The sequence below is a fragment of the Crotalus tigris genome, unplaced genomic scaffold, assembly GCF_016545835.1.
Source record: "Crotalus tigris isolate CLP2741 ecotype Arizona unplaced genomic scaffold, ASM1654583v1 scf7180000019699.406680, whole genome shotgun sequence".
NCBI classification, from domain to species: Eukaryota; Metazoa; Chordata; class Lepidosauria; order Squamata; family Viperidae; genus Crotalus; species Crotalus tigris.
In genome coordinates this window covers 384,983-397,994 of record NW_024097668.1, presented here as the reverse complement: position 1 = coordinate 397,994, position 13,012 = coordinate 384,983, and the positions used below count along the sequence as shown (strand labels likewise).

The 13,012-nt window shown below is 36.4% G+C and overlaps 1 protein-coding gene across 6 annotated transcripts in view; it reads right to left on the bottom strand.

Moving 5' to 3' along the window:
• Positions 1 to 273: 273 nt before the first annotated feature.
• The window catches only part of LOC120317574 (fibulin-2-like), an 89,483-nt gene continuing 76,744 nt past the window's right edge, over positions 274 to 13,012 (bottom strand). For all 6 annotated transcript variants that reach the window (XM_039364249.1, XM_039364250.1, XM_039364248.1 and 3 more), the window contains 2 exons: positions 10,863 to 10,974; positions 274 to 1,102 (listed from right to left, as the gene is read on the bottom strand). In XM_039364249.1, the coding sequence (XP_039220183.1) occupies positions 844 to 1,102; positions 10,863 to 10,974 (371 nt within the window). In that variant the 3' untranslated portion in view covers positions 274 to 843. The remainder of the gene's footprint in view (positions 1,103 to 10,862; positions 10,975 to 13,012) is intronic.

Genomic DNA, 13,012 nt, shown 5'->3' with positions numbered 1-13,012 from the left:
TAAGACTGTGCAAAATATACTTGTGGGAATCTAATGGCTAAATATACTGTCAGGCTCGAAATATTGGATTTTGATACTTTGGAGACATTATGCAAAGCCCTAACTCTCCTGAAAAGGTTCAGACACTGAAAAAGATGAAAGGAAGGATAAAAGAGGATGACCAGCAGCCAAGTGACTGGAGTCAATAAAAGTAGCAATGAGTACACCAATAACAATAATAACAATAACAACAACTTTATTGTCACTTTGAATGTACATCAGTTGGCATACACCAAAATGAAATTTCATTGCATACAGCTCTCAAAGGGTCACCATTGCAAGATCTTAAGGACCAGGAACAAATCTTCAGGGGAAAAAAATATATATATATGGTCACTAAGAGTCAATATCAATTTCATGGTATGTAATCAATCAAAATTATTCTGTGCTCAGTATTAATTTTGAAATCTTAAATATGGTTAAGATCTGGAAGAAAAGGTTTCACACGTAAGAAATCAGACCTTGCGATGCAGTAACTAAGCTGTATTGCAGGTTTTGCCAGACACCACCTTTACAAAGAATAATATAATCAGATAAAATATTTTTAAAGTTTAAATCAGGTTAATTGCTAAGTTTACTTTTAAGCCAATATATATGTCTAACCACATGTGGAACTCAACAATTTATCTATAATGTGATCGTGTTGTTTTTTTAAAAAAAATCCTGTCACGCTGTTAACTAGAATAGTGGAGACAGACTGCTTAAGCAAAGCACTAATTAAATTCTTATCAGCTAGATAAAATGTACATCTGGCCTAAGCTCTGAAATAGAGGCAAACAGCCAAACTGCTTAGCTAAGTAACTTTTAAAAATTATTTCCTACCCATGATGCTCTGCAACTAAGTAAAAAAAAAAAAAAAACCCACACCAAAGGTTTAAAATGGTCCAAGTGTAAGCTGGTTTGTATTAGCAAGGATGCCACATAGATTCTTGCCTTATAAAATGATCCTCCACAGGTGTCGCTTTCATCTGATCCACACAAATCACCTTCTCTGGCAGCAATCATGCCAGCAATGCAGCTATTCTCCTTTAAGTACGAGACACAGCACTGCTTTTGAGCAATTCTGCAACAAATAAAAAAGATATTGCTTTCACTACACAGGCTGTTTCTGGTGAATACTCTTATATAGCAAATACGGATGGCATAGGACATGAGCAGTATATGTTTAAAGTGTATCATCTCAAATTTAAACAAATATTTATACCAGTCGTACAACTGGCAGTTTATGCTCTTTCTATTTATATCATTTTGCTTAACATAAACTACCTAGCAGATACCATGTCATACAAGTCATACAACTGGCAGTTTATGCTCTTTCTATACCAAGTCCTACAACTAGCAGATTATGTTCTTTATAGTTATATCATTTTGCTTAACATCAGCTGCCTAGCAGGTGGTTAGGCTTCTCTGAACAAACGGAATGGACCACAACAAAGGAAACTTGAAACTAAATGGTGCAGGAAGGTGCTATATACGAGTGTAAGCATAAAAATGCCAGTGGTTAGCACTAAAAATGGAGAAGAAATCAAACCTATACAAAACTAATACTGAGTTTTGCAGATATACTTCCTTATATCTCCTTAAGCTATAACCCAAACGTGTACCATTTACATTTTATGATAAAGTTCATAGATACAAAAAAGAACAGAGAAAATGATACATTCAAGGACTTCTATTTGGTCTGAACGCAATTTTATTCATTATATTCAAGAAAAGCACATGAATATAATTATTAAATTCAGGGAAATTCCTTGGGAAAATGATTTCACTATGAAGTTGCAGACAAAGGAGAAAAACATGAACATGGATGCCATAGTTTGGTTCAGATTTTTAATGCAGTTTTTAACCTTTAAAACAATGGAAATTTCAAGTTAAAAATACTTTATCACTACGCAAAACCATATTTGTCTGCTGTGACTTTAGTTCATCATGGGTATCTACATTTTGCTATAAAAGTATTGCATCTGCTCCCCCCCCCAATATACAGTAGTATTTGTAAAAAGAGGAAGTATGGAATCAAAAAAAAAGAGACAAAGCTGCATTTCTCAATTTCTAGTCAATAAAACCAATTTTATTATTTCTTCATATTTATACTTGGCTAGGGCTAATTCATTTATAATTAATTTACTTATTTCTATTCAAGCCATACAAACTTGGTGCAATGCAACATATCCAGCATGTTATTATTTAGGTGGTGCAAATAGTTCAAAGAGGCACTCTGCTCATAGCTACGTTGTTCCACTACATATAACAATGCTGCATATCCAAAAATATCTGCATAACCAAAGCTTTTGTGGCTTTGTCAACTTAAAATATTAACCATGATTTGACCAAAGCTACATATTGCTACAACAACAAAGATGTATCAGGTAATTGCTAAATTGGCTGGAATCTTTTAGTTCTGAATTTGTTTCAAAGTACCTGATCCAAAAGTGCAAAACTGTATATTTTGTGATAAAAACAAGATTCCAACATTTCAAAAAATTCTGAGTAAAACAGATTATCTAGATTCATTTTCAGTCTGACTATAAATCCAGAACTCCCAGTTCAGGTGATATATACCAGAACTGAGTAAAAATTGCAAGGCAATCCTGTCAATCAAGATACCCTTCTCAATAAGTCCCAAAGGTGCTTTTTGCCCGAAACAACTGGACTTTCTTGTTTTTATTTTAAGATGTTTCGCTTCTCATCCAAGAAGCTTCTTCAGCTCTGATTGGATAGTGGGGAACGGCAGGATTTATAATCCTTGCAGACAGCTGGTCTGCATGACCTGGATGACTGAAAATCTCCATAGACGCTTACCTTCTCAATAAGCGTCTTGGAATGCCTTTTGGAGGCAAATTTTGTAGTGGCTCTTGTTGAGGAAGGGGGATTCCGAAAATAGTACTGTGAAATTTCTGTTTAATGCCATGCTTGCTGATCTGGTCTTCCAAGTCACTGAATTTTGAGACAATTTTTTTTCTGGGGTCTATTATTTTGGTTCAACTTGTATGCAGAAGTTGCCCAAATTTTCTCTTTTTTTGACAAGCACCAGAAGGCTATTCATTAAAACAAAACAGAGATTTGATAGTTATATTTGCACTTCCAGTGAAGAAGTGCACTGGACAAAAGCATCCATTCCTTGAATTTGGCCTGTTGCAACATAATTTATACGGTATGGAACTATCTTTAGAAGCTAGAAGTGTCAGCTATAGTACTGTTTCAGCAGCTTTGCTGGCTGTTAATTTGCAGCAGTCGAATGCAGTATAAACTGCTGATTATGAATATAAAATTTACAGGACTTGAGAGAAGGCTATTTGAATAACAAGTTATACCATCAAAATTCTGTCCCAGGAAGGAAGGTATATTTGACAAAAATGTGAGAAGAGACTTTCTCAGTCGCTTATCTCAATTTACAGGAAGTTGGCCTAAAATTAATTAATTTTACATTTCATGTAACTTAACCACATTCCAAAGGACTCTGAGCAATATACAACAAAACCCAAATCAAAATCAAAAAGTGTAATAACAGATAGATAAATCCAGCTTTCCAAAAAAAAAAAAAAAAAAAAACAGAAAAAGGCAAGAGGAAACCCATAAAACCAAAGTAAGGCCCACATTCAGCTGGAACCAAAAGAATATTGAAATAAAATGCCTTTAACCTTTTTCTGGAATTTCAGTAAAGTGGGAATGCACATATTACTGGAGAAGCAATATTCCAGAAGGTGGAACTACCACAGAAAAGACCTATAGTAAAATGCTTTGATTTAAACATGCTTTTGACATATATAATCTGGTCAAGCTACTGAAATGGGTCAATGTCACTTTGTTATAGGCCAATTTGGTCTCTGGTATTCAGTAAGCTTTTATATTGTATCATCTTCAGTGCATCTTCTTTACTGTCCTTCAGATACTCTTCCAATGCCCTTTCTTCTTCTTCAACTGTTTGGTGTACTTACAACTTACCTATTTTCCTTGGTAAGTAGATGTCAACATTACTACATGGATAAAGAGCATGATTCAATATCATTATTTTTCCGGTATTCCTATCAAGGACTTTTCATTCTTCTTGAGCCAAGTCCACTATTCCAGTTTTATATCTAATAACTGGAATTGCCCAGGAGTATTTTCTCCACTGAGTTTAAACTTTAGGATCTTCACTATCATGATGTATTCACTTCTATTCTGTTTTTTTATTTCCATGTGCTTGATGTTGTCATCTTGAAGAATGCCCAGATATTTGTAATGATCTGAGGAAAAAAGATTAGCCCCACGTTGACACTCTTTTACAAGGCCCTGAAGACATGCCAATGGGCCTGAGGACTCCAGAGTGGCTGGTTTTATTGTTGTAACCAGGGGGTCGGGGGGTTATTGGTTTTTTACCGACATTTTATCTTTGAAGCTGCTCATAGTCACCGTGAGTGAATTGGCAGCCATATACATTTTTTTTCTCTTTTTTATTTTATTTTATTTTATTTTTAACCAACAAAAAAACAAAACAAAGCAAAACATAACACACATACACACACAGTATATACTTGATGTTATTTTCATAGGGTGTTTCAATTCTTCCAGTTTTACTATCTTTCCCTTTTTGATGGAAGAGTGACACATTTGTACAATTCATATTCCATTGCAATACTTTGGCTGTATATAGCATACATTTGGGCAGAATTGAGCAGAGATTCCATTTTAGATGGTGTTTTTCCACACAGCAGCAAAATTGTCCACGTAAAGGAAGTGAAGTAGCCTGACAGATGTTTTTGATGTTTGAAAATCATGGCCTGACTTGTTCAGGATTCTTGACAGAAGAATCAGTACAATGACAAACAACAATGGCAACAATAGATGCTGATGTAATTAAAATTATTTGCTGTGTAAATAAGGTGAAAATGTCCCAGAAAAGAAAAAAAAGCAAGCAGCTGGATTACTCTGGATTAAGGATTGGATAAACCTAGACAATAAAAAGGTTTTAATGATTGAAGAACATGACCTGCAGGCTGGCTGGCATGCCTTTTTATGGGGAAAACACAAGAAAACATACACATATTTTTATCAACATCAGATAAGAGATGCGCTGATTCGGACATGGGAAAAAGTTAAAAAAAGACACTATATGAAAATCCCAAATTGGATCCCACCAATGGAGGCAATGATTCACCCTAACACATTGGATAAAAAAAAGATGATTAGATACAAAGAAGTACTAGATAACCAAGGAAACCTCAAATCAAGAGAAGAATTAGAAGAACAGGGAATAATTATAGATTGGTGGCCATATTTACAGATTCAATCTAAACAAAGTAAGGATATGGAAGAGCACGGAATAAATCAGACCCCACAGCAATTGGATAAAATTTTAACAGGTAAGGAAGGCAATTTTCTACAAAAACTTATAAATATTTATTAGAGGTAGATTTGGAGGAAGAAATAGTGAAAGGGCCAATGATAGCATGGGCATGAAATGTGGGCCGAAATATAAAATTGGAAGAATGGGAAAGTAGTGTTAAGGAAAAAAAATGTATTTTTATTTTGTTGTATAGTGAAAAAGGAATAAATAAAATTTAAAAAAAAGAAAGAAAATGTCCCAGAAAAGAAAAAACATCTGGGGCTGAAAATCATAAGTATAAAGCTCAACTCGAAGAAAAAAAGAAACAAGAGAGTGGCTCTTTGAAATTTCTAATAAAATTGGAAGATGAGTGAAAACATAGAGGGTGCCAGAAAGTGATTTTGCTTAGGGCACCAAAATGTCTAGGCCTGCCTGCTAGCAATCTCCTATGGCTACAACAACCTTGATCTTCTTTAGGTTGAATTGAACTTTTTCTGTCTCTGGAAATCTGAGCTAGCTAGATAGTTCCATATCCTTTCATTTTCCTCCCTGCATCGCAATTTGTATGCCAAAATCATCCTGAATTCTGTATTTGTTCAGCAACCCAAGACTGCCAAATGGCATCTTTATTCACAAGTCATTTTATTTCTTCTTCCCTTCAAAGCTCAACATCATTAGTTCCCTGCCAAATTTTTAGCCCCTGAAACTGTGTATGTGTGTGTCCCAAGCTCTTTTCCTATCTCAAGTTATCACAAATAGTCTGTATGGTTGGAAGATCACATGACAGAATGGCAGATGGTATTTATTCTCTCCATTCTGTCACAGTACGGAATGCCATGTTTTTATCACAAAACGCTTTCTTTTGCAAAGTCACAATATAAAGATTAGCTGTTTTGGAAATTATGTTACAGTGAGTTGCTTTGAAATTAATAGAATTTTATGAGCATGAATTCAGCCTGACACTGGGATATGAAATGAAAATAAAGATCCATTAAAATACTACACCTTTTTATTCAGGGAGCATTTTAAATGTGAATTTCAACAATTTAATTTCCCATTGTGCTAGATTGTTTTTTTTTTTTTCTTCACAGCTAGAATAATTAGATTTCTTTTTCTTTACTGGAATACTTCTACTGCTTTAGATCAAGAGTTCTGTTCCTTCAAATATCTTTAATAGTGCACTCACTATTAGAATAGAATAACAGAGTTGAAAGGGACCTTAGAGGTCATCTAGTTCAACCCCCTCCTCAGGCAAAAAACCCTATACCATTTCAGACAAGTGGTTGTCTGATCTCTTCTTAAAGACTTCCAGTTTTGGAGTATTCACAACTTCTGGAGGCAACTTGTTCCATTGATTAATTGTTCTAATTGTCAGGAAATTTCTCCTTAGTTCTAGGTTGCTTCTCTACTTGATTAGTTTTGATCCATTGCTTCTTGTCCTGCCTTCAGGTGCTTTGAAGAATAGTTTGACTCTCTCTTCTTTCTGGCAGCCTCTGAGATATTGGAACACTGCTATCATGTCCCCCCTCGTCCTTCTCTTCATTAGACTAGACATACCCAATTCCAGCAACCGTTCCTTATATGTTTTAGCCTACAGTTCCCTAATCATCTTTGTTGCTCTTCTCTGTACTCTTTCTAGAGTCTCAACATCTTTTTGTACATCACGGTGACCAAAACTGGATGCAGTATTCCAAGTGTGGCCTTACGAAGGCAATAATAAAGTGGTATTAACACTTCACATGATATTGATTCTATCCCTCTGTTAATGCAGCCTAGAATTGTGTTGGGTTTTTTGGCAGCTGCAGCACACTTAGAGATATATGAAGGAACTGAACTCTTAATCTGCAAACAGTCATATGGATGTTAACAGAATATACAACAAGGGACTCCTTGGTGCTCCCTGAGCTTGATTCTTTGCTTGCAGACATTGTGATACCAGTGTCAGGATTCTGATAGATGAGACCAGTAAAAGCAGAACTCTAAGGCAAAAGATTTCTTTTAAGACTATGTTTATTGGCTACAAAGTCAAAAGTGAAACCAAGTCTGGAATTCCCTCCCAAGCATTGTTGTTGTTGTTAATTGCGAAGTCGTGTCCGACCCGTCGCGACCCCATGGACAATGTTCCTCCAGGTCTTCCTGTCCTCTACCATCTTCTGGAGTCCATTTAAATTCACACCTACTGCTTCAGTGACTCCATCCAGCCATCTCATTCTCTGTCGTCCCCTTCTTCTATTGCCCTCAATCTTTCCCAGCATTAGGCTCTTCTCCAGTGAATCCTTCCTTCTCATTAGGTGGCCAAAGTACTTGAGTTTCAACTTCAGGATCTGGCCTTCTAAAGAGCAGTCGGGGTTGATCTCTTCTAGGACTGACCGGTTTGAACGCCTTGCAGTCCAAGGGACTCGCAGGAGTCTTCTCCAGCACCATAGTTCAAAGGCCTCAATTCTTTTGCGCTCAGCCTTTCTTATGGTCCAACTTTCACAGCCATACATTGCAACTGGGAAAACCATGGCCTGGACTATACGCACTTTTGTTGGCAGGGTGATGTCTCTGCTTTTTAGAATGCTGTCTAGATTTGCCATAGCTTTCCTCCCCAGGAGCAAGCGTCTTTTAATTTCTTGGCTGCAGTCCCCATCTGAGGTGATCTTGGAGCCCAGAAAAATAAAATCTGTCACTACCTCCATTTCTTCCCCATCTATTTGCCAGGAATTGAGAGGGCCGGATGCCATGATTTTGGTTTTCTTAATGTTGAGTTTCAAGCCAACTTTTGCACTCTCCTTCTTCACCCGCATCAAGAGGCTCTTTAGTTCCTCTTCACTTTCTGCCATTAGAGTGGTATCATCTGCATATCTTAGGTTGTTGATATTTCTCCCGGCAATCTTAATTCCAACTTTTGATTCATCTAGCCCTGCCTTTCTCATGATGTGCTCTGCATATAAGTTAAATAGGCAGGGCGACAGTATACAGCCTTGCCGGACTCCTTTTCCAATTTTGAACCAATCAGTGGTTCCGTGTTCGGTTCTCACTGTTGCTTCTTGACCCGCATATAGGTTTCTCAAGAGACAAATGAGATGGTCTGGTACTCCCATCTCTTTAAGAACTTGCCACAATTTGTTGTGATCCACACAATCAAAGGCTTTTGCATAGTCAATGAAGCAGAAGTAGATGTTTTTCTGGAACTCCCTAGCTTTCTCCATGATCCAGCGTATGTTGGCAATTTGATCTCTAGTTCCTCTGCCTCTTCGAAATCCTGCCTGTACTTCTGGTAGTTCTCGATCCACATACTGCTGGAGTCTAGCTTGTAGGATTTTAAGCATAACTTTACTAGCATGTGAAATGAGTGCAATGGTGCGATAGTTTGAACATTCTTTGGCATTGCCTTTCTTTGGAATTGGAATGTAAACTGACCTTTTCCAATCCTGTGGCCACTGTTGAGTTTTCCAAATTTGCTGGCAAATTGAGTGTAGTACTTTTACTGCATCGTCTTTTAAGATTTTGAATAGCTCAGCTGGAATACTGTCACTTCCACTAGCTTTGTTGTTGCTCAGATTTTCTAAGGCCCATTTCACTTCACATTCTAGGATGTCTGGTTCGAGGTCAGTGACCATCTCATTGTGGTTATCTGGGATGTTAAGCTCATTCTTGTATAGTTCTTCTGTGTAGTTTTGCCATCTCTTCTTAATCTCTTCTGCCTCTGTTAGGTCTCTGCCATTTTGGTCCTTTATCATGCCCATCTTTGCATGAAACGTTCCCTTCATATCTCCAATTTTCTTGAAGAGATCTCTGGTCCTCCCTATTCTGTTGTTTTCTTCTATTTCTTTGCACTGTTCATTTAAGAAGGTATTCTTATCTCTTCTAGCTATTCTCTGGAATTCTGTATTCAATTGGGTGTATCTTTCTCTTTCTCCTTTGCCTTTCGCTTCCCTTCTTTCCTCAGCTATTTGCAAAGCTTCCTCAGACAGCCATTTTGCTTTCTTGCATTTCTTTTTCTTTGGGATGGTTTTAGTTGCTACCTCTTGTACAATGTTGCGAACTTCCATCCATAGTTCTTCAGGCACTCTGTCTATCAGATCTAATTCCTTAAATCTATTTGTCACCTCTACTGTATATTCATCAGGAATATGATTTAGTTCATACCTGAGTGGCCTAGTGCTTTTCCCTACTTTTTTCAATTTAAGCCTAAATTTTGCAACGAGAAGCTCATGATCTGAGCCACAGTCAGCTCCTGGTCTTGTTTTTACTGACTGTATAGAGCTTCTCCATCTTTGGCTGCAGAGCACATAGTCAATCTGATTTCTGTGTTGACCGTCTGGTGATGTCCATGTGTAGAGCCGTCTCTTGGGTTGTTGGAAAAGAGTGTTTGTTATGACCATCGTATTCTCTTGACAAAATTCTATTAGCCTGTACCCAAGCATTACAATGTTACAAAGTTGAATTTCTCACTCCAGCACTATGTAATTATCCATGTTCTCCAATAGAATACTTTGGTGGGCTTTCTAACGAAGGCTCAGCCTGTCAAAAGTCAGGCAGCTATGACCTTGGTTCCCATGGGACAAATTATTTAGTCTAACCTTAAAACCACTCATCCCCCTCTCAGTACTGTGGCAACCAAAAATGAAGCAAAAATGAAGCCAAGATTGTCACAATGTTGACAACCAGACTTCTTCATTGCCAAAGGGAGTGGAGCTTGCACTATATTTACTGTATATACAGTAGCTTGTCCTGTCAGTGTTGGTGAGGGCCACTATGTTCAGTTATTTAGACTGAGCTTTGCATAACAGCATCACATTGGGGGAGCACCAGCAAAGTACAGAGAATCTGTGGCACTTTCCTTATTTACTACTTATATCAGCCCATCCCACCAAAACGTGACTCTAGGTGGCTTAAAATAAAAATAACCATAAAATTAAAATGTTAAAACAAATACAATTAAAAGGCATCATAGCTGAGAGTTGTTGGGTTTTGGATAAAAGAACAACAACAACAACAAAAGAGTGGTCTACCACCTCCAGTGGAGAAAGTCCTCAGCTTGTCTTTGAGAAAATTGTTTGCAAGCAAGGTGGCACAGGGAGCATGAACTCTCTCCATTTCAGGGACACCTTTTTAAAATTTGCACAAAAGAATCCTGTGCCTTCACAATGGCCCTGGCATGACTGACAACCAGTGTTTTGTAAAGGATGCAGATGGTTGTGCTGGAAAAAATATTATTCTGATAATCACAATCTCTTCCAGAGTTATGACAATAGATGTGAATAGATTTTGAGAAATCTGAAATTCTAGAATGGAGCATTTAAGTATCTCCTTGACATTAAATCCACATTTATTAGAAAATGCCTGAAAAGCTCCACCACCATCATCATCATCATCATCACCATTATCATCTAAGAAATATATATGACAGTAGCATTACCTATGGAATATATTTCAACCTGACATAAAGAACATAAAGTTGAATATATTATAGTGTGCAGGATATTTGTAAACTCATTTTTTTTAAAAAAAAAAATATTTTACATACCTGCAAATATCACCACCTGTTCTGCTTACTGGAATTTCCATACATTCATTGTTATCAATGGCCCATTGTTGTCCAGCACCACAGCAAGTTTCAATTAAATCTTTTGCTGAATCTGAAAAAATAGCAGTTATATACATGAAATATGTTTGGGACATCAGAGCAGATGGTCACTCCTTTCTATTCCCTTTCCTCCGTCCTTGATTTCTTGGATGTAACAATCCTTCTGTAAACAATTAGAATTCCATGAACCCTGAGCATGCTCAATCAACATTATGCATATATGTTTGGATAAACACTTCTTACCTAGCCTATATCATAGATATCATGGTAAAAAATATCAGTGGAATAAACATCAGTAATTCTTCATAATGTACATCTCCCAACAATGGGAGAACCTCTTAGAAAAGAACCACTTAGTTGATTTAAATACTTGGGTGAGTGGAACTCTCTCAAATTATTGAGGTTCTAAATTAACACTTTGAATTAAGACTGGAAGCTTGGACTTCTATTCCCTCCCCAAAACTTGGGGTTCTCATTCAAGTCCACGGATACCTTGCAGTGAACTCAGTGCCAGATAGTTATGAAAGCTACCCAAAATTAGATTGAGCCTGATTCTTGCTTCCTTTTGCTCCCCAGATAATGAACTGTAAAGATGCTAATGTAGGTTCCCAATGATGTACTACAGTAGACTTTAACAATCTGATGAACTATAATTTAGGCTTCAAACATTGCACAAATTCTAGAAAATAAATCCTATTGAAAATGTCTAATTTCTAAATAGAAACAGCATCAATCTCCTGTTCTAAAATGGTACCATCCACTCACAAGAAATAGGGATCAGCAGACTGAAGAGAACATCAGTATTTCAAACACACACACACACACATACTGCTCAAAAAAATAAAGGGAACACAAACGTATAGGATCCTATATGTTTGTGTTCCCTTTATTTTTTTGAGCATTATATATATATATATATATATATATATATATATATATATATATATATATATATATACACACACACACACACACACACACACACACACACACACACAAAAAAAAAAAACCAATAAAATCTAGCACTAGGAGCAAATTTATCACTGACTGCATGGCTACATTCTCTAAACCTAGGTATCCTATGGTTTCAGACATTAATGCCAAAGGCATAGAATATTTAAAATGATGAAAGCTTGGTGATTGGTGATGGTATTAAACTTTTTCAGTTTATTATATTCCTGGTGCTCATGTTTTTATTGGTTATGAATTCACCCAGGAATCATGTTTTTATTTTCACTACTATTATTTATTTTATATATATATATATATATATATATATCCAAAGGAACATAGTGAGAACTGTGTTCAGTGACCCCATAATGTTGGCTGACTGCTGAACAAGAGAAGGAACAAAAATGCACAGAGGGGAAATGATATATAATATCCTGGAAAAAAGATGAATAATGCTAGCTCTCCACACTGCAGTATTTTGTTCCAGACTCCATTTACATGTAGTACATACCATACACAGTATGTAATAGCTAAGGTATTAGACCAAGACTAAAGAGTTGTAAGTTCATATTCAGGTAGAGAAATTCATCAGATGCTTTTTGGCTAATAACTTACTCTTTCAGCCCAACCTGTCTCAGAGGACTGAGACAGTGGGGATAAAATTGGAGAAAGAAATACTATATGAAACTGCCTTGAAAAACAGGATGAAAATAAGAATTAAAATCTAACAAAGGCTTTGACATTTTTAGTCAATGCATTTTTGCAGTATGCATGCTATCCCCTGTCCCCTCTAAAACAAAATTGCATATTTATTTCCATCTACATAGACTTCTTCTAATAGTTTTTTAAAATGGTGCTTGGAAAACCAGATTTCTGACAGCACACAAAAAAAGAAATTATGCCACAGCAGTCAATGTTGTCAATGGTAGCACAGGAAACATTTCAGATTCAAAACTTTCAGAAAGCAACCTTTTTAAAAGCTGATTTTTTTTTCAAAAGTATCAGTCAACATGATTGAAGAACAGTGATACTTCTTTCTCAGAATAGTTTTATTTGCAAATTGACCTAGAAAGCTTCACAAATGCTTTAAAGCATATTTGTGAAGCTTTTGAGGTCATTTTACAAATAAAACCTAGTTG